Source organism: Tachyglossus aculeatus, chromosome 10 (assembly GCF_015852505.1).
Source record: "Tachyglossus aculeatus isolate mTacAcu1 chromosome 10, mTacAcu1.pri, whole genome shotgun sequence".
Lineage (NCBI taxonomy): Eukaryota > Metazoa > Chordata > Mammalia > Monotremata > Tachyglossidae > Tachyglossus > Tachyglossus aculeatus.
The window spans coordinates 6,346,540-6,367,524 of record NC_052075.1 but is presented as its reverse complement, the minus strand read 5'-3'; the positions used below and the strand labels follow the sequence as shown (position 1 = coordinate 6,367,524).

General features: G+C 45.0%; 1 protein-coding gene and 1 non-coding gene across 2 annotated transcripts; both read right to left on the bottom strand.

The window, feature by feature from the left end:
* Positions 1 to 9,619: 9,619 nt before the first annotated feature.
* On the bottom strand, positions 9,620 to 20,087 carry CLRN2 (clarin 2). The gene is made up of 3 exons (XM_038752095.1): positions 19,835 to 20,087; positions 16,186 to 16,365; positions 9,620 to 9,885 (listed from the first exon to the last, which is right to left on the bottom strand). The coding sequence occupies exons 1-3, from the start codon at positions 20,085 to 20,087 to the stop codon at positions 9,620 to 9,622; spliced, it is 699 nt and encodes a 232-aa protein (XP_038608023.1).
* LOC119933790 lies at positions 11,586 to 11,725 on the bottom strand. Its single transcript, XR_005452661.1, has one exon. It is a non-coding gene; the product is annotated as a small nucleolar RNA SNORA7 (small nucleolar RNA).
* Positions 20,088 to 20,985: the final 898 nt, after the last annotated feature.

The following is a 20,985-nucleotide window of genomic DNA, read 5'->3' as shown; positions in this document are numbered from 1 at the left end:
GGAGGAGGTGAGCTCTCAGTAGGGCCTTGAAGGGCATTCATTCATTCATTCAATCGTATTTATTAAGCGCTTACTATGTGCAGAGCACTGTACTAAGCGCTTGGGAAGTCCAGGTTGGCAACATCTAGAGACGGTCCCTACCCAACAACGGGCTCACAGTCTAGAAGGGGGAGACAGAGAACAAAACAAAACATATTAACAAAATAAAATAAATAGAATTCAATCGTATTTTCCTTTATTTTTTTGTGGCATTTTATTAAGCGCTTACTATGTGCAAAGCGCTGTTCTAAGCGCTGGGGAGATTACAAGGTGATCAGGTTGTCCTGATCATGGGGGGCTCGCAGTCTTAATCCCCATTTTACAAATGAGGGAACTGAGGCCCAGAGAAGTTAAGTGACTTGCCCAAAGTCGCACAGCTGACAATTGTTGGAGTCGGGATTTGAACCCATGAACTCTGACTCCAATTTTCCAGATGAGGGAACTGAGGCCCAGAGAAGTGAAGTGACTTGCCCAAAGTCACCCAGTTGACAAGTGGCGGAGTCGGGATTTGAACCCGTGACCTCCGACTCCTAACCCCGGGCCACCATCCCGGTGGCCACCTGCTGCCGAGAGGAATAAAAAAAAATAAAATGGGTACCATCATAAAAATTGTGGTATTAATAATAATAACGGTATTTGTTAAGCGCTTACTATGTGCAAAGCACTGTTCTAAGCGCTGGGGGGGGGGGATACAAGGTGATCAGGTTGTCCCACGTGAGGCTCACCGTCTTCATCCCCATTTTCCAGATGAGGTCACTGAGGCTCAGAGAAGTGAAGCGATTTGCCCAAAGTCACACAGCTGACAAGTGTTGGAGTCGGGATTAGAACCCATGACCTCTGACTCCCAAGCCCAGGGTCCTTCCACTGAGCCACGCCGTATCTATCTATTCTACATATCTATTCTATTGTACATATCTATTCTATTTATTTTATTTTGTTAGTATGTTTGGTTTTGTTCTCTGTCTTCCCCTTTTAGACTGTGAGCCCACTGTTGGGTAGGGACTGTCTCCATATGTTGCCAATTTGTACTTCCCAAGCGCTTAGTACAGTGCTGTGCACATAGTAAGCGCTCAATAAATACGATTGATGATGATCTACCCTGATTAATAATGGTGGTATTTGCTATGCGTTTACTAGGTGCCAAGCACTGTTCTAAGCACTGGGGGGGAATACAAGGTAATCATGGTTGTCCCACGTGGGGCTCACAGTCTTAATCCCCATTTTACAGATGAGGGAACTGAGGCCCAGAGAATAATAATAATGGCATTTATTAAGCGCTTACTATGTGCAAAGCCCTGTTCTAAGCGCTGGGGAGTTTACAAGGTGATCAGGTTGTCCCACGCGGGGCTCCCAGCCTTAATCCCCATTTTACTGATGAGGTAACTGAGGCTCAGAGAAGTGAAGTGACTTGCCCAAGGTCACACAGCTAAGTGGAGGAGCTGGGATTCGAACCCATGACCTCTGACTCCGAAGCCCAGGCTCTTTCCACTGAGCCACGCTGCTATCTACCCCAGTGCTTAGAACAGCGATTGGCACATAATAAGGGCTTAACAAGTACCATTATTAGTATTATTACTAATAATAAATAATAAGGAACTATTTCGCAGGAATGTGTTTATTGCCAGTGGATTGCTGCCCTCTAGTGGTGGCGCATAGTCATTGTCTTTTTAAAAAATTAAACAATATAATTCAGTAGAGCACTACGCTTATAATAATAATGGTATTTGTTAAGCGCTTACTATGTGCAAAGCACTGTTCTAAGCGCTGGGGAGGCTACAAGGTGACCAGGTTGTCCCACGGGGGGCTCGCAGTTTTCATCCCCATTTTACAGAATGAGGTCACTGAGGCCCAGAGAAGTGATTTTATTTTGTTAGTATGTTCGGTTTTATTCTCTGTCTCCCCCTTTTAGACTGTGAGCCCACTGTTGGGTAGGGACCGCCTCTATATGTTGCCGACTTGTACTTCCCAAGCGCTTAGTACAGTGCTCTGCACACAGTAAGTGCTCAAGAAATATGACTGATGATGATGATCAGGTTGTCCCACGGGGGGGCTCGCCGTTTTCATCCCCATTTTACAGAATGAGGTCACTGAGGCCCAGAGAACTGATTTTATTTTGTTAGTATGTTCGGTTTTATTCTCTGTCTCCCGCTTTTAGACTGTGAGCCCACTGTTGGGTAGGGACCGCCTCTATATGTTGCCGACTTGTACTTCCCAAGCGCTTAGTACAGTGCTCTGCACACAGTAAGCGCTCAAGAAATATGATTGATGATGATGATCTGGTTGTCCCACGGGGGGCTCGCAGTTTTCATCCCCATTTTACAGAATGAGGTCACTGAGGCCCAGAGAAGTGATTTTATTTCGTTAGTATGTTCGGTTTTATTCTCTGTCTCCCCCTTTTAGACTGTGAGCCCACTGTTGGGTAGGGACTGTCTCTATATGTTGCCGACTTGTACTTCCCAAGCGCTTAGTACAGTGCGCTGCACACAATAAGCGCTCAATAAATACAATTGATGATGATGATGAAGTGACTTGCCCAAAGTCACCCAGCTGACAAGCAGCGGAGCCAGGATTTGAACCCATGACCTGTGACTCCAAAGCCCGGGCTCCTTCCACTGAGCCACGCTGCTTCTCCGCCGCTCCCCAGCTGCTTAGACTCTATCTAAAGCCCCGATCTGTAACTGGCTTTTGTTCAGCGTGTTTGTTATGACTTGATAATTGAATTATTTCCTGCTTTTTGGAACCGTAATCCCAAGAACACTTATGATTTTGCAATGTTTTCCTACGTAGTATCTGATTTCCCCCAAATTGTATGTGGAAAGAAAAACAAATCTCCACTGAGGAAGTCTTGCAAAAATCTTCCCTCGTCGCCAAAGATGTGGCTAGAACCCAGAAGTAGCTTAGTACATTTGTTCCTGTTATGGTCTGCCCAGGCTTCAATCAATCAATCAATCAATCAATTGTATTTATTGAGCGCTTACTGTGTGCAGAGCACTGTACTAAGTGCTTGGGAAGTACAAGTTGGCAACATATAGAGACAGTCCCTACCCAACAGTGGGCTCACAGTCTAAAAGACTTCAAAGGGCACTAGGAGAAGAAATCACGGAAGAAGCAGCCAGGCATAATAGATAAAGCAAGGGCCTGGGAGTTGGAACAACCTGGATTCTAATCCCACCTCCGCCACTTGTTTGCCGTGTGACCTTGAGCAAGTCATTTCACTTCTCTGTGCTTCCGTCCCCTCATCTGTAAAATGAGGATTAAGTCTGTGAGCCCCGTGTGGGATATTAACTGTATCCATGTTGATTTACTTGTAGCTGCTCCAGCCCCCGGTATGGTGCCTTGAACAACCTGGATTCTAATCCCGTCTCCGCCACTTGTTTGCTGTGTGACCTTGAGCAAGTCATTTCACTTCTCTGTGCTTCCGTCCCCTCATCTGTAAAATGAGGATTAAGTCTGTGAGCCCCGTGTGGGATATTAACTGTATCCAAGTTGATTTACTTGGAGCTGCTCCAGCCCCTGGTATAGTGCCTTGAACAACCTGGATTCTAATCCCACCTCCGCCACTTGTTTGCTGTGTGACCTTGAGCAAGTAATTTCACTTCTCTGTGCTTCCGTCCCCTCATCTGTAAAATAAGGATTAAGTCTGTGAGCCCCGTGTGGGATATTAACTGTATCCATGTTGATTTACTTGGAGCTACTCCAGCCCCTGGTGTAGTGCCTTGAACAATCTGGATTTTAATCCCATCTCCGCCACTTGTTTGCTGTGTGACCTTGAGCAAGTCATTTCACTTCTCTGTGCTTCCGTTCCCTCATCTGTAAAATGAGGATTAAGTCTGTGAGCCCAGTGTGGGATATTAATTGTATCCATGTTGACTTACTTGGAGCTACTCCAGCCCCTCATATGGTGCCTTGAACAACCTGGATTCTAATCCCACCTCCGCCACTTGTTTGCTGTGTGACCTTGAGCAAGTCATTTCACTTCTCTGTGCTTCCGTTCCCTCATCTGTAAAATGAGGATTAAGGCTGTGAGCCCCGTGTGGGATATTAACTGTATCCAAGTTGATTTACTTGGAGCTACTCCAGCCCCAGTATAGCGCCTGACACATAGTCAGCGCTTAACTAATATCATTATCATTATAATTCTTAACAAATACTATTACTATTAATAGTAACTATTGTTAGACTGTGAGCCCACTGTTGGGTAGGGACTGTCTGTATATGTTGCCAACTTGTACTTCCCAAGCGCTTGGTACAGTGCTCTGCACACAGTAAGCACTCAATAAATATGACTGATGATGATAAATACCATAGAAAAATTAAAAATCACAGCTTTTTCCAGGGGAACTTTTCATTCTCTGCCAGAGAAGCAGCGTGGCTCCATGGAAAGAGCATGGGCTTGGGAGTCAGAGGTCATGGGTTCAAATCCCGGCTCTGCCAATTGTCAGCTGGGTGACTTTGGGCAAGTCACTTGACTTCTCTGTGGCTCAGTTACCTCACCTGTAAAATGGGGATGAAGACTGTGAGCCCCACGTGGGGACAACCTGATCACCTTGTATCCTCCCCGGCGCTTAGAACAGTGCTTTTTTGTACATAGTAAGCGCTTAACAAATGCCATTATTATTATTATTATTATTATTGTTATTCCAACACCATGTGGCACTGCCCAGCCTCAGCAAATTGCAAATACCAGGTCTGCCATTGTCGCCGCCGCCCAGACCCTTCCGCTGGGTCTGGAGGACCAGAGAAGCAGCGTGGCTCAGCGGAAAGAGCCCGGGCTTTGGAGTCAGAGGTCGTGGGTTCAAATCCCGGCTCCGCCACTTGTCAGCTGTGTGACTTTGGGCAAGTCACTTCACTTCTCTGGGCCTCAGTTCCCTCACCTGTAAAAATGGGGATTAAAAGGGTGAGCCCCCCGTGGGACAACCTGATCACCTTGTAACCTCCCCAAGTGCTTAGAACAGTGCTTTGCACATAGTAAGCGCTTAACGAATACCATCATTATTATTATTAATAATCCCCGCTGTCTTCAAACGCCATTGCTACCATCACCCGCAAGATGGGCAGTGACAAGCAGTCCTGGAAGCCGGTGGTCACGATGGTCAGTTGCCTGGCTGCAACAAAACTAGCGCTTAGTACAGTGCTCTGCACATAGTAAGCGCTCAATAAATACGATTGATTGATTGATTGTGGGCAGTGAATAAGAGCTCCAGCATGGCCGGATGATGTCTTGGAGAAGTAATGATAATTACGAGATTTGTTAAGCGCTTACTATGTGCCGTGCACTGTTCTAAGCACTGGAGTAGCACAGCTTAGTGGAGACTGTAAACCCGGTGTGGGCAGGGATCGTCTCTATCTGTTGCCGAATTGTACTTTCCGAGCGCTCCGCACCCAGGAAGCGCTCAATAAATACACTTGAATGAATGAGTAGAGCTCGGGCCTTGGGAGTCAGAAGGACCTGAGCCTGTTGTTGGGTAAGGACCGTCTCTATATGTTGCCGATTTGTACTTCCCAAGTGCTAAGCACAGTGCTCTGCACACAGTAAGCGCTCAATAAGAATGACTGAATGAATGAATGAATGAATAATCCCGGTTCCGCCAAACGTCTGCTGTGTGAGCGTGGGCAAATCGCTTCCCTTCTCTGTGCCTCAGTGACCTCATCTGTCAAATGGGGAGAAGAGTGTGAGCCCCATGTGGGACAGGGACTGTGTCCAACCTGATTAGCTTGCATCTACCCCCCAAGCTCAGAGAACAGTCTCTGTACGTTGCCAACTTGTACTTCCCAAGCGCTTAATACAGTGCTCTGCACACAGTAAGCGCTCACTAAATACGATGTATTGAATGAATTTTCCAGGTGAGGTCACTGAGGCTCAGAGAAGTTAAGCGGCCTGCCCGAGGCCACACAGCTGACAAGTGGAGGAGACGGGATAATGTTGGTATTTGTTAAGCGCGTACTAGGTGCCAAGCACTGCTCCAAGCGCTGGGGTAGATGCCAGGTGATTAGGTTGGCCCACGTGGGGCTCACGGTTTTCACTGATTTGGTTTTTCAGTTTATCAATGCTAATTAAAAAAAAAAAACCATTACATTCGGCCAGTATGACTCAAAAGTAGGTAGGTGGCTATTTTTAAAAAGAAATGGTTAGACTTTTATTTTGTCTATCAGATCCATTATCCAATCTCAAGGGTAATTTTATCGAGAAAACTTGATTAAATGCTTTTCAAAATGGTTTAATTTGATAAAACAATAATGGAGGTTTTGCTAAACCTTCCTGAAAAGGATGGAAGAATAAATTTAAAAAACATATTAAAATAAATATAGCATTAAGCCTCTGTAGCACTTAATATTTTCCCCACCCTCGGCCCCACAGCACTTAGAAAATAATAATGGTATTTATTAAGCGCTTACTATGTGCAAAGCACTGTTCTAGCACTGGTGGGGATACAAGGTGATCGGGCTGAACCACATGGGGCTCACAGTCTTCATCCCCATTTTGCAGATGAGCTAACTGAGGCACAGAGAAGTTAAGTGACTTGCCCAAGGTCACACAGCTGACAGCGTGGCTCAGTGGAAAGAGCCCAGGCTTGGGAATCAGAGGTCATGGGTTCTAATCCCGGCTCCGCCACGTCTATTTATGTATTTATTCTGTTTATTTATTTATTTTATTTGACATATTCATTTATTTTATCATCATCGTTTTATTTTGTCAATATGTTTTGTTTTGTTCTCTGCCTCCCCCTTCTAGACTGTGAGCCCACTGTTGGGTAGGGACCGTCTCTAGATGTTGCCAACTTGTACCTCCCAAGCGCTTAGTACAGTGCTCTGCACATAGTAAGCGCTCAATAAATACATTGAATGAATTGCCAACTTGTACTTCCCAAGCGCTTAGCACAGTGCTCCGCACACAGTAAGCGCTCAATAAATACGATTGAATGAATGAATGAATGTTAGTGCCTAACAAGTACTACAATTATTATTATTCTTATGTCTTCCAACAGCATCCTAACGTCATCCGTGGCCCGGAAGAGTCAGCTAACCATGGCGGCAGTGCAGTGGGAGCAATGGCAACCACTCCAGATACCACCATCATCGTCATCACAATGGCTCAGGAATTCGGTCCTGACTTTTTTGGAGGGGGGTGGAACTAAAAATCACTTACTGAGCGACTCTCCCACCCAAACCAGGACTTCTAGTCATCTTCCCAAGCGCTTAGTACAGTGCTCTGCACATAGTAAGCGCTCAATAAATATGATTGATTGATTGAGTTTCCCCGCCTAATGCTGCAGTAGACAGGCAGGGCCTCTGAGAAATAGCTTTTATGCTGAATATTGAAAATGGTCTCGAGTACTCAACTCGTGCTGGAGGGCACTGTACTAGACACTGGGCTACTCGTTTTCTGCATCAACCACCGGGTGACTTAACATTCACCGTCTCTGAAGCAGTCTTTGACACGGCCGGTCTGCAACATGGGTGCAATGCTCGCTACAGTATAGCTCCTATATGGGTGAGACAAGAGCAGACAAGGAATGACCGTACTGAGGAATTGTTTGGAGAGCTTGAAGGGGGAGACTGGGATCATCATCATCATCATCATCAATCGTATTTATTGAGCGCTGACTATGTGCAGAGCACTGTACTAAGCGCTTGGGAAGTACCAATTGGCAACATATAGAGACAGCAGGAAGAATGCTTTGAGGATCTGACTAATAACAGTAATAACAGGGGTGTTTGTTAAGTGCTTACTACGGTGCCAGGCGCTGTACTAAGCGCTGGGGTGGATACAAGCAAACCGGGTTGGACACAGTCCCTGTCCCACTTGGGCCTCACAGTCTCAATCAATCAATCAATCAATCGTATATATTGAGCGCTTACTATGTGCAGAGCACTGTACTAAGCGCTTGGGAAGTACAGGTTGGCAACACATAGAGACAGTCAATCCCCCTTTTACAGATGAGGGAATTGATTCCCGGGCCTGTGGTCTATCTGGCCCGTGGTTTATCCACTACACCATGATGCTTCTCTCTTATAATAAATAATAATAATAATAATAATAATAATAATAATGGCATTTGTTAAGCACTTACTATGTGCCAAGCACTGTTCAAAGCACTAGGGTAGATACGAGGTAATCGGGTTGTCCCACATTGGGCTCGCAGTCTTAATCCCCATTTTACAGATGAGGGAACTCAGGCACAGAGAAGTTAAGTGACTTGCCCCAAGTCACACAGCTGACAATAATAATAATGATGGCATTTGTTAAGCGCTTACTATGTGCAAAGCACTGTTCTAAGCGCTGGGGGGATACAAGGTGATCGGGTTGTCCCACATGGGGCTCACAGTCGTAATCCCCATTTTCCAGATGAGGTCACTGAGGCTCAGAGAAGTTAAGTGACTTGCCCAAGGTCACACAGCAGACATGTGGCGGAGCCGGGATTCGAACCCATGACCTCTGACTCCAAAGCCCGTGCTCTTTCCACTGAGCCATGCTGCTTCTGACAAGTGGCGGAGCCGGGATTCGAACCCATGACCTCTGACTCCTGACCCTGTGCTCTTTCCACTAAGCCACGCTGCTTCTCATATCTCTTATCTGAGGAGCATAAAATGAAGAAACATGGCTGTGGACTGCTAGGAAATTATCCCCATTTTGCAGCTAAAGGAACTGAGGCACAAACAAGTTAAGTGACTTGCCCAAGGTCACACAGCAGACAAGTGGCAGAGCCGGGATTCGAATTCAGTTCCTTAGACTCCCAGGCCTGAGTTCTTTCCACTATCTGCTTCTCTGCTGAAATTATGATTTCCCCAGGAGTCCTAGAATTTATCATAAATGAAAACAACTTGTGTATCTGTGATGAGAACCTATTCTTAATTAATGTGTCATACAGTGAGGATGATGAAGAATACAATGTCCATGCAAATACATGGGTGATAAGAAGCCTCTTAAAACACTGCATTATTTCTGATTAATTAGTCATTGCATTATTAATTGAAAAGAAGTTCTTTTCCAGATGAAAAGTATCAGGACCAAAGAATGGATGCTCAATTTATACCACAAAAGTATTGCTTCTCATATCTCTTATCTGAGGAGCATAAAATGAAGAAACGTGGCTGTGGACTGCTGGGAAATTATCCCCATTTTGCAGCTAAAGGACCTGAGGCACAAACAAGTTAAGTGACTTGCCCAAGGTCACACAGCAGACAAGTGGCAGAGCCGGGATTCAAATTCACTTCCTTAGACTCCCAGGCCTGAGTTCTTTCCACTATCTGCTTCTCTGCTGAGATTATGATTTCCCCAGGAGTCCTAGAATTTATCATAAATGAAAACAACTTGTCTACCTGTGACGAGAACCTATTCTTAATTAACGTGTCATACAGTGAGGATGATGAAGAATACAATGTACATGCAAATACATGGGTGATAAGAAGCCTCTTAAAATACTGCATTATTTCTGATTAATTAGTCATTGCATTATTAATTGAAAAGAAGTTCTTTTCCAGATGAAAAGTATAAAGAATGGATGCTCAGTTCATACTACAAAAGTATTTGGATGCTCAGTTCATACCACAAAAGTATTTCTAGGAAGAGAGAGGGCTCCTAGTACATTATATCTTCAGCAGTAACATGCACTTCTTCTATTTTAGTCTTTGGTTCCGGCAGAGGAATTTGACTTATGGCGATGACCAACAGGTTCGCCGCATGAGCCGTAGCACTGGCCACACAGATCCAAAACGACTCCTCGTACCCTTCTTCCACAACTACAAACTGGAAGACGTTTTCTTGGAAATTGGCGATTCGGTCAGTAAGGCGGTGAAATTTCACAGCCGCCATGAAGCTAGTAACCGCCAGGGACACAAAACCGCCTGAAACCGAGGGAGAAATACGGGTTAGTTTTGTTTTAATTTGCTGGCTGGGTCTGTCGTTACAGCATCAAGGGTCCTAATGATCAGTCTAGGATATTTATTCGATGCTGCAGAGAAGTTAGGTAATCCGAAGCGGTCCGGGTGGTCTTGATCCGAGGCTTAGCGTAGGAGCAGGCCGAATCGTTCCCTTCCCCTACCTAGAGAAAATGGGGCAGGTAGGGAGTCCCAAGGGAACAACAAGGGAACCCGAAATACCGGACCCTGTTTTATCGCTTTATTTCCTCTGCCTGGAGTAGTTTCCCCTTCCCTAGTCACCTCCTCCATCTTCCTGGTCGTGATACCCATCCAGCAATCTCAGCGGCTGCATATTTATCTGTTTATTTGATAATAATAATAACAATAATGATGGTACTCGTTAAGCATTTACTATGTAAATGGAGGAGCAGCGTGGCTCAGTGGAAAGAGCCCGGGCTTTGGAGTCCGAGGTTGTGGGTTCGAATCCCGGCCCCGCCAATTGTCAGCTGTGTGACTCGGGGCAAGTCACTTCACTTCTCTGGGCCTTAGTTCCCTCATCTGTAAAATGGGGATTAAGACTGTGAGCCCCCTGTGGGACGACTTTATCACCTTGTAACCTTCCCAGCGCTTACAACAGTGCTTTGCACATAGTAAGCGCTTAATAAATGCCATTATAATTATTATTATGTGCCAAAACTGGGGTCTTGTCTTATGCTGTCGAGTCGTTTCCGACCCACAGCGACGCTGTTCCTGGAGAAACATGCTGATTATACTGTGTCATATGGATCGAAGAAAGATGATTATGTATGTATCTGTTTTGCTCAATCAATCAATCGTACTTATTGAGCGCTTACTGTGTGCAGAGCACTGTACTAAGCGCTTGGGAAGTACAAGTTGGCAACATCTAGAGACAGTCCCTTCCCAACAGTGGGCTCACAGTCTAAAAGGGGGAGACAGAGAACAAAACCAAACATACTAACAAAATAAAATAAATAGAATAGATATGTACAAGTAAAATAAATAGAGTAATAAATCTGTACAAACATATATACATATATACAGGTGCTGTGGGGAAGGGAAGGAGGTAAGATGAGGGAGATGTTGTCTGTCTCCCCCTTCTAGACTGTGAGCCCGTTGTTGGGTAGGGACCGTCTCTATATGTTGCCAGCTTGTACTTCCCAAGAGCTTAGTACAACGCTCTACACACAGTAAGCGCTCAATAAATACGATTGAATGAACGACTGGACACATAATAATCACAATAATAATGATGGCATTTATTAAGCGCTTACTATGTGCAAAGCACTGTTCTAAGCACTGGGGGGATACAAGGTAATCAGGTTGTCCCACATGGGGCTCACAGTCTTAATCCCCATTTTCCAGATGAGGTAACTGAGGCCCAGAGAAGTGAAGTGGCTTGCCCACAGTCACACAGCTGACATTTGGCGGAGGCGGGATTTGAACCCTTGACCCCTGACTCCAAAGCCCTTGCTCTTTCCACTGAGCCACGCTGCTACACATCTCTCCCAAAATGCCCCACTTCCACCTGCAATCGCTCTGGTAGTGGATCCATAGCGTTTTCTTGGTAAAATAATATGGAAGTAGTTTACCATTGCCTTCTTCCACGCAGTAAACTGGCCTCGACTCTCTCCCGGGCCGCTGCCGCCCAGCACAGGTGAGTTTTGACTTGTAGCAGATTGCCTTTTCCACTCGCTAGCCACTGCCCAAGCTAGGAGTGGAATGGGTAGGCCTCTGCTTGACTCTCCCTCCCCTAGCTGAGGCTGGTAGAGTACTGGAAACTCTCCAGGTGCCATCCTGAGTGGGGAAATGCTAGGGTAAATACAAGTTAATCACATTGATTTATTTTACTTGTACATATTTATTCTATTTATTTTATTCTGTTTTGTTTTGTTGTCTGTCTCCCCCTTCTAGACCGTGAGCCCACTTTTGGGTAGGGACTGTCTCTATATATTGCCAGCTTGTACTTCCCAAGAGCTTAGTACAATGCTCCGCACACAGTAAGCGCTCAATAAATACGATTGAATGAATGAATGGGGCTCACACTCTTACTTCCCATTTTACAGATGAAGTCACTAAGACCCAGGGAAGTTAAGAAGTGACTTGCCCAAGGTCACACAGCAGACATGTTAGGAAGCCAGGATTAGAACTCAGGTCCTTCTGACTCCTAGGCCCGAGCTCTATCCACTAAGCCATGTTGCTTCTCTGTTATTTACTTGTAATTGTTCCCTTGTGTCTAATATATACGTGACTATGTATATATCTATATGTATTTTTTTCTCACTCTCAATGGATACATTCATTCGATAGTACTCATTAAGCATCTGCTAGGTGCACAGCATCATCGTCATCATCGTCAATCGTATTTATTGAGTGCTTACTGTGTGCAGAGCACTGTATTAAGCGCTTGGGAAGTACAAGTTGGCAAGTTAGACAAGTTAGAACAAGAGCACTGTTCTAAGGACATGGGGGAGTACAATAATGGTGTCACAATAATATTAATGATTTTTGTTAAATGCGTTACCATGTGCCATGCACTGTACTAACCGCTGTAGATTCGAGATAGTAGGCGCTCAGTAAACACGATTGACTGATTGAATTGGATTGGATGATCTCCTTCCCTTCCCCACAGCACCTGTATATATGTATATATGGTTGTACATATTTATTACTCTATTTATTTATTTATTTTACTTGTACATATCTATCCTATTTATTTTATTTTGTTAGCATGTTTGGTTTTGTTCTCCGTCTCCCCCTTTTAGATTGTGAGCCCACTGTTGGGTAGGGACTGTCTCTATATGTTGCCAATTTGTACTTCCCAAGTGCTTAGTACAGTGCTCTGCACATAGTAAGCGCTCAATAAATACGATTGATGATGATGATGGAAGGGTTATGGTCCAAGTTCTGAATTCTCTTTGTAATTTAGCCAGCATCTACTACAGTGCTCTTCACAAACTGGGTGCTTAAATACAGGAGGTGATGATAATATGATGACTTTCTTGCAAAGTTTGCATTGTTTCCACTAGTAATGGCTGCTGCTCATAACTAGACGCTCAGCCCCATGAGGGACAGCAACCTTGTCCAGTCTGATAAACTTGCGTCTACACCAGAGCTCACAGCAGTGGTTGACACATATTAAGTGCTTAGCCTAGAGCCCGGGCCTGGGACTCAGAAGGACCTGGGTTCTGATCCCGACTCTGCCACTTTGCTGTGTGACCTCGAGCAAATCACTTCACTTCTCTCCGCCTCGGTTACCTCATCTCTAAAATGGGGATTAAGACTGTGAGCCCAATGTGGGACGGGGCCTATGTCCAACCCAATTACTCTGTATCGACCCTTGGTGCTTATTACAGTGCCAGGCGTATAATAATAATAATAATAATAATAATAATAATAATAATAATAATAATAATGGCATTTGTTAAGCGCTTACTATGTGCAGAGCACTGTTCTAAGTGCTGGGGGGGATACAAGGTGATCAAGTTGTCCCACGTGGGGCTCACAGTCTTAATCCCCATTTTACAGATGAGGGAACTGAGGCTCAGAGAAGTGAAGTGACTTGCCCAAGGTCACACAGCAGACATGTGGCGGTGCCGGGATTCGAACCCAAGACCTCTGACTCCAAAGCCCGTGCTCTTTCCAATGAGCCACGCTGCTTCTCCTATAGTAAGCCCTTAAGTATAGTAAGCCCTTAACAAGTACCACAGATATTATTGGTTTATAGACATACATGTATACATATAATAACGGTAATAATAACTGTGGTACTTGTTAAGCGCTTTCAAATTATATATATATATATATATATATATATATATATATATATATATAAATAAAACTGGGGTTTGGGCAATTCCTTTCCATAATTTCCTGCTACATTTTACAAGGTGAGCATTAATATGAATTTGACCTGCCAAAGTAAGCGCTTAATAATGACCATTGGTGAGGAGAAGCAGCGTGGCTCAGTGGAAAGAGCCCAGGCTTTGGAGTCAGAGGTCACGGGTTCAAATCCCAGCTCCGCCAATTGTCAGCTGTGTGACTTTGGGCAAGTCACTTCACTTCTCTATGCCTCAGTTCCCTCACCTGTAAAATGGGGATGAAGACTGTGAGCCCCCCGTGGGACAACCTGATCATCTTGTAACCTCCCCAGCGCTTAGAACAGGGCTTTGCACTTAGTAAGAGCTTAATAAATGCCATCATTATTATTATTACTACTACTAGGCTCCAATCCCACCCCTGAAGCCGGTAATCTCATCATTATCATTGTCTTCTCCCTCCTTTTCGATCCCCACAATCCAACTGTTGCCACATCCTGTTGGCTTGGCCTTCACAATTCCAGGATCCACCCTGCCCCCTCCATCCAAATGGCACCTTATTCAATCATTCATTCACTCAATAGTATTTATTGAGCGCTTAGTGTGTGCAGAGCACTGTACTAAGTGCTTGGGAAGTACAAGCTGGCACCATATTGGACCAGATACTTGGTCACATCCGGGTTTGACCACTACACCAGCCTCCTTGCTGATCTCTCTGGCTCTAGTCTTCTCCCCTGTCCAGTCCATATATCACTTTGCTGCCTGGATTCTTTCCCTAAAACATCACCCTGCATCCATCTCCCCACCTCTTGAAAATCTCCAATGGTTGCCCATTCCTCTCCTCATCAAGCATTCATTCATTCATTCAATCGTATTTATTGAGCACTTACTGTGTGCAGAGCACTGTAATAATAATAATAATAATAACGGCATTTATTAAGCGCTTACTATGTGCAAAGCACTGTTCTAAGCGCTGGGGTAGATACAAGGTAATCAAGTTGTCCCACGTGGGGCTCACAGACGTAATCCCCATTTCCCAGATGAGGGAACTGAGGCCCAGAGAAGTGAAGTGACTTCCCCAAAGTCACACAGCTGACAAGTGGCGGAGCCAGGATTCGAACCCATGACCTCTGACTCCAAAGCCCGGGCTCTTTCCACTGAGTCACGCTGCTTCTCGCTTGGGAAGTACAAGTTGGCAACATATAGAGACGGTCCCTACCCCACAACGGGCTCACAGCCTAGAAGCAGAAGCAGAAACTCTTGACCACGGGCTTTAAGGCACCCAATCTGGTTTTTCACTTCTACTTATTCACTCTATTTTACTATCTCTTCATTCCTCTCATGGCAACCTACCGACAGCACGACAGTCTCACCTCTCCTGCCGCCACCCTCACGCACATACCACCTCCTTCATATTCGACTTTCGGTAAATTGTTTCATTGTAGGTCTAGTAAAATAGATAGGCACCTTATTTCAAAACTTTGCCTAGAATAAATGGTAAATACTTTTCATATCTTCACACATTCATTCATTCATTCAATCGTATTTATTGAGCTCTCACTGTGTGCAGAGCACTGGACTAAGCGCTTGGGAAGTATAAGTCGGCAATGTATTGAGACGGTCCCTACCCGACAACAGGCTGACAGTCTAGAAGGGGGAGACAGACAACAAAACATGGAGACAGGTGTCAAAACCGTCAGAATAAATAGAATTATAGCTATATGCACATCATTAATAAAATAAGTAGGGTAGTAAAGATGTACAAGTAAAATAAATAGAGTAATAAAAAATGTAGAAATATATACAAGTGCTGTGGGGAGGGGAAGGAGGTGGGCAGGGGGGCGACGGGGAAGGGAGGAGAGGAAAAAGGGGGCTCAGTCTGGGAAGGCCTCCTGGAGGAGGTGAGCTCTCAGTAGGGCTTTGAAGGGAGGAAGAGAGCTAGTTTGGCGGATGCGTGGAGGGAGGGCATTTTGGGCCAGGGGTTGACGGTGGGACAGGCGAGAACAAGGCACAGTGAGGAGGTTGGCGGCAGAGGAGGGGAGGGTGCGGGCCGGGCTGAAGAGAGAGAGAAGGGAGGTGAGGTAGGAGGGGGCGAGATGATGGACAGCCTTGAAGCCGAGAGTGAGGAGTTTTTGCTTGATTTGTAGGTTTACAGGCAGCCACTGGAGATTTTTGAGGAGGGGAGTGACAGGCCCAGAGCGTTTCTGCACAGAGATAATCGGGGCAGCAGTATAGACTGAAGTGGGGAGAGGCAGGAGGATGGGAGATCAGAGAGGAGGCTGATGCAGTAATCCAGTCGGGATAGGATGAGAGATTGAACCAGCAAGGTAGTGGTTTGGATGGAGAGGAAAAGGCATTTCCTCAAAGGCACCAACACAGCTAGTTTGACTGTGATTTAAGCTGGTCTAATGATCGTGCAGCAGTGAAATAGCTCAATTAGGAGCCTTACCTGAAAGTACGTTCCACAGGCATATCCCCCCAGGGCCATTTACTGCCTGGTACGGTACGCTGACCATATTGAGAATTCCGAATCCCATGCTGACCAGAGCCAAGGCCATGGCCACAAATAAGAAGAGTAAAATCATCACGTGAAGGCCCGAGTTCAGCGATTTCACCAGATGAGGAAAGACTGACAGGAAGAAAGGAAACAACTGTCTAAAACTTTTCTTCTCAATATTACAGTAAACAATAAATTGGATATTAGCACGTTACGGTTGGTATTGGTGTGGAGATGTTATTAAAACAACAAGCATAATTTTTCGCAACAATCAGTATCTTTTCCTATTATTACTTAATGGAAATCCAGATTTATTTATTCTTCAGGAGAAAAGTGGCTTCTTGCTCTCGATTTGTGCTCAGTGCTCTGTCAACAATGAAAAAGTGCCATCGGCTACTATTTAATTGAACTTTAAATCCAGTGACCTTTTTTGAAACCTGACCCTCAGGATCTGAGGTTAAAATACACGACTCACCTTTCTTTTTATATTAAGATTTTTCACATCGATTACTGCATTTTAAAAGCGGTCTTTTGGTAGGTAACTATTCGTCTATGTTAAATTTTGAAATGCCTTTTTCTCTTTTTTGTTATTTCAACTTCTTTTATAGCCTTTAATATTGTTCTTGCCCATGATTTTTTAGAATGCAATGGGCTATGTCGCACTCCAGCACGTGACTTGTTTTTACCAGGTGAGGTCAGAGTAGAAATTTATAAGCCCCACTGTGGCATTATAGTAATGCCTGCTTCCCAAGAGCCCCAGACGAAAGGAAAACGGTAATCTTCTGTCCCTGGAGAGGACTGTAGAGTTTTCCTCTTCCTCCATTAAGTTCAATCTGGAGTCGGAAAAAAAATCCAGTAGTAGAAGCGTTGGTATTTCATATTGTCTGAAAGTACTGGAAACTCTCCAGATGCGACCCTGAGAGGGGACTGCTCTCATCAGCAGGGTGGAAATGTAGAAAAATCACACCAAATCCCAATCAATCAATCAAGCATCAACTGTGCTATAGAGCACTGTACTAGGCGCTTGGGAGAGGACAAGAGAACTACTGGACGTGATCCCTACCCTCAAAGAGCTCACGCCATAGAGGAAGAGACAGACCCTAAAGTGTATTACAGATTGGAACGAGTGATGGAGTGTTTATAAGGTATAAGTCCGGCACTTAGAACAGTGTTTGGCACATAGTAAGCACTATGATTATTATTATTATACCATGGTTATTATTATAACTGCTCTGATGGGGTTTTGAGGACTTAGATGGTATGGAAGTGCTGATGGGGAAGGGGATATAAAGTGGGAAGATTAGAAGTGGATCTGGAAGGCCTCCTGGAGAAGATGTAATTCAACAATGGGTAGGGGGGTGGGTGGGGATTGGATGGCACTGCCAATGGGTTGAAGGCACACCTCCTCCAAGAAGCCTTCCCTGACTAAGCCCTCCTCTCCTCTTCCCCCACTCCCACCTGCTCCTTCATTCATCCTCCCTCCCATCCTCCCAGCACGTACATATATATCTGTATACGTAGCTATAATTTATTTATTTATCTATTGATTGATTGATATTAATGTCTGTCTCCCCCTCTAGACCATGAGCTTGTTGTGGGCAGGAATGTGTCTGTTTGTTGTTTTACTGTACTCTCCCAAGTCTTTAGTACAGTGCTTTGCACACAGTAAGCTCTCAATAAATAATAATACTAATAATAATAATGATGGCATTTATTAAGCGCTTATTATGTGCAAAGCACTGTTCTAAGCACTGGGAAGGATACAAGGTGATCAGGTTGTCCCTCGTGGGGCTCACAGTCTTAATCCCCATTTTACAGATGAGGTAACTGAGGCACAGAGAAGTGAAGTGACTTGCCCAAAGTCACACAGCTGAAAATTGGCAGAGCCGGGATTTGAACCCAAGACCTCTGACTCCAAAGCCCATGCTTTTTCCTACTGAGCCACGAATGAATGAATGAATGGGTCAGGGTTTCACATGCCCAGTGTGTTACCCCAGTAACAGTTGCCGTTGTGGGTTGTCCCTCACCTTCCAGATCACACCATCTCATTAGCCATCTCCGCACTCAAAGATTTATCTGTTTATTGGTTATTTACTTACTTATCCATTTAAATAAGCATTTAAAGCACTAAATCAATTGCCGCCCCCTACCTCACCTCCTTGATTTCCTACTAATAATAAATAATGATGGCATTTGTTAAGCGCCTACTATGTGCAAAGCACTGTTCTAAGCGCCAGGGAGGTTACAAGGTGATTAGGTTGTCCCACAGGGGGCTCACAGTCTTCATCCCCATTTTACAGATGAGGGAACTGAGGCCCAGCGAAGTTAAGTGACTTGTCCAAAGTCACACAGCTGACAATTGGTGGAGCCAGGATTTGAACCCTTGACCTCTGACTCCAAAGCCCGGGCTCTTGCCACTGAGCCACATACAACCCAACCCTCACACTTCACTCCTCTAATGCCAACCTACTCAATGTACCTCAATCTCGTCTATCTCCCGTCGACATTTTGCCCACATCCTGCCTCTGGCCTAGAATTCCCTCATTCTGCCTCTGGCCTGGAATACCCTCCTTCTTCACATCCAGCAGGCGATCACTCTTTCCCCCTTCAAAGCCTTACTGAGGGCACATCTCCTCCGAGAGATCTTCCCAACCAGGCCCTCATTTCCTCTTCTCCCATTCGCTTCTGCGTCACCCTGGCACTTGGATTCTCACCCTGCATTCAGCCCTCCTTCAGTTCCACAAAACTTACGTAGATACCCATAATTTATTTACATTAATGTCTGTCTCCAACCCAACCCTGGCCTGAGTCCAAGGCTTGTCCTGTAATTATTCAGGATTTGCTCCACAGTTTCCCTAAGGTCATGTCTTCTAAAGTCCAGCCTCTGAATAAAACTAGGAAGAGAGGGAGGGAAGGAAAGAGGGAGTTGGGGAGGTCTACAGAGGAGGCCAGAGAGCTTTTGGGTGAAAGACAGAGAAATAGCTATGTGTCGTCGTCCGCTTCCTCTGCCACTAGGCTCCCTGCTCCTATTTATTTATTTATTTATTTATTTATTTATTTATTTATTTGTACATATCTATTCTATTTATTTTATTTTGTTAGTATGTTTGGTTTTGTTCTCTGTCTCCCCCTTTTAGACTGTGAGCCCACTGTTGGGTAGGGACTGTCTCTAGATGTTGCCAATTTGTACTTCCCAAGCGCTTAGTACAGTGCTCTGCACATAGTAAGCGCTCAATAAATACGATTGATGATGATGATGATGATGCCCTCCTTCCTCCCCTCCCTCCAGATCCCCCTGACAAAGGGCACCCGGCCTTGGCACCTCCGATTAACCGATACCTCCATCCTGGAGATCGATATGGAGTCACCCAACCCGTTGCAAAAAGTAGGTCACAAAAGCACCTGGGTGCCTCAGTTTTTAAAATTCCCGATCAGCTCGGAGAGTAATCTAAAATATCTTTGGAACATTTCTTGTGGCTCTTAGCTCACTTCACCCGTTTAGGCACTCTGGTGTACCTAATCAAGGGAAGAGTATTCCATTACAGCACAATTTCTTAGAGTTTCCCGAACGCTGCAGCGTGCAGAAACCAAACATACTCACTGGTGAAAGTGGACCGCCGTCCCCCCAGCCCACATTGCCGCACCTTGCAGCCCCGGAAGAGTCCATAATAGAGATCTCCGATGAATTTGACCAGCTCTGGATCCGTGGCGTTGACCAGATCGACTCCAGTTTTACAAAGGATTTTCCCACTCATCCAGTGCGGGATTGCCATGGCAGTGATGATCAGGACAAAAGACACAAAGCTCAGGAAAGATGCCAGGGCAAACCAGGTCTTTTTAAAGCATCCAGGCATCCTAGGAGTTTCGTGAAATCATCTCCAAAGCCTCAGGGCAGCAATTGGATACTTGAAGACTGCTCGGCTTAGGAATCCACAGGCTGGATCTACAGGCTGAAAAAAAACCCATTTTACACGCCATCCTTTTGAATTTCTAACCTGTATTTCTAGCCTGTATTCACCATAACAACAGCCTGACCTGGTGGCAAAGACGATATTCACCCGACTCGAGTGCAGCGGTATTTGTTCCTGCAGGACGTAATACTATAGCTCCTTCTTTTCTAACGTTTCAGCAGATGGTTCAATTGTTTCCAGTTTAAAATCCTCACGTGACACCGATGTCCTTATCATAATCACTTGCAAGATATTAAGATGCAAAACTAAGTAGACCAGATTTAAAGAAATGCTCAACAACCATGGAGGGATGAGGGGGACGGGAAGAAAAATGTGATGTGGCATCAAGATTTTGCTGATCAGCAGGCTGTATCAAATGCCTGTCTCTTAATCTTTTCCACAGCCTCCCTTCTCTAAATGTCACTTCTGTCAGAGCTCTCAGAACTGTTAATAACATGGTGAATGGCTAACTCTCTCAGACACTACGGGCCTGGCTGTCTTAATAAACTCTATTCTCTGGAAATGACAAGTCCCCCTCCTGACATTAATCAAGAGTTTCATTTCACCAGTTCCTACAAGGTGACTTTAAAATGACGATCCATAATTATTTTTAAAGACAGCAACCTGGTAGTTCTTGGACCTGCACTGAGGTCAAAAGGAGTTTTGACTGCAAAAGAAAAGCAAATTGGGGCTTTAGAGAAAAGATGGCTGCTGTTTTCGAAAAATGATCTAGGGTAGAGTCTCCATTTAAGAGCACGGGCCTGGGAGTTGGAAGGACCTGTTTGCTGCATGACCTTGGGCA

Excerpts from the sequence above, each read along its gene's own strand:
- CLRN2 (XM_038752095.1), bottom strand. The coding sequence starts at position 20,087 with ATGCCTGGATGCTTTAAAAAGACCTGGTTTGCCCTGGCATCTTTCCTG. Across the intron at positions 16,366-19,834 it reads ACGGCGGTCCACTTTCACCA|TCTTTCCTCATCTGGTGAAA; the intron begins GTGAGTATGTTT and ends TCTTCCTGTCAG. Across the intron at positions 9,886-16,185 it reads CCTGTGGAACGTACTTTCAG|GCGGTTTTGTGTCCCTGGCG; the intron begins GTAAGGCTCCTA and ends CCTCGGTTTCAG.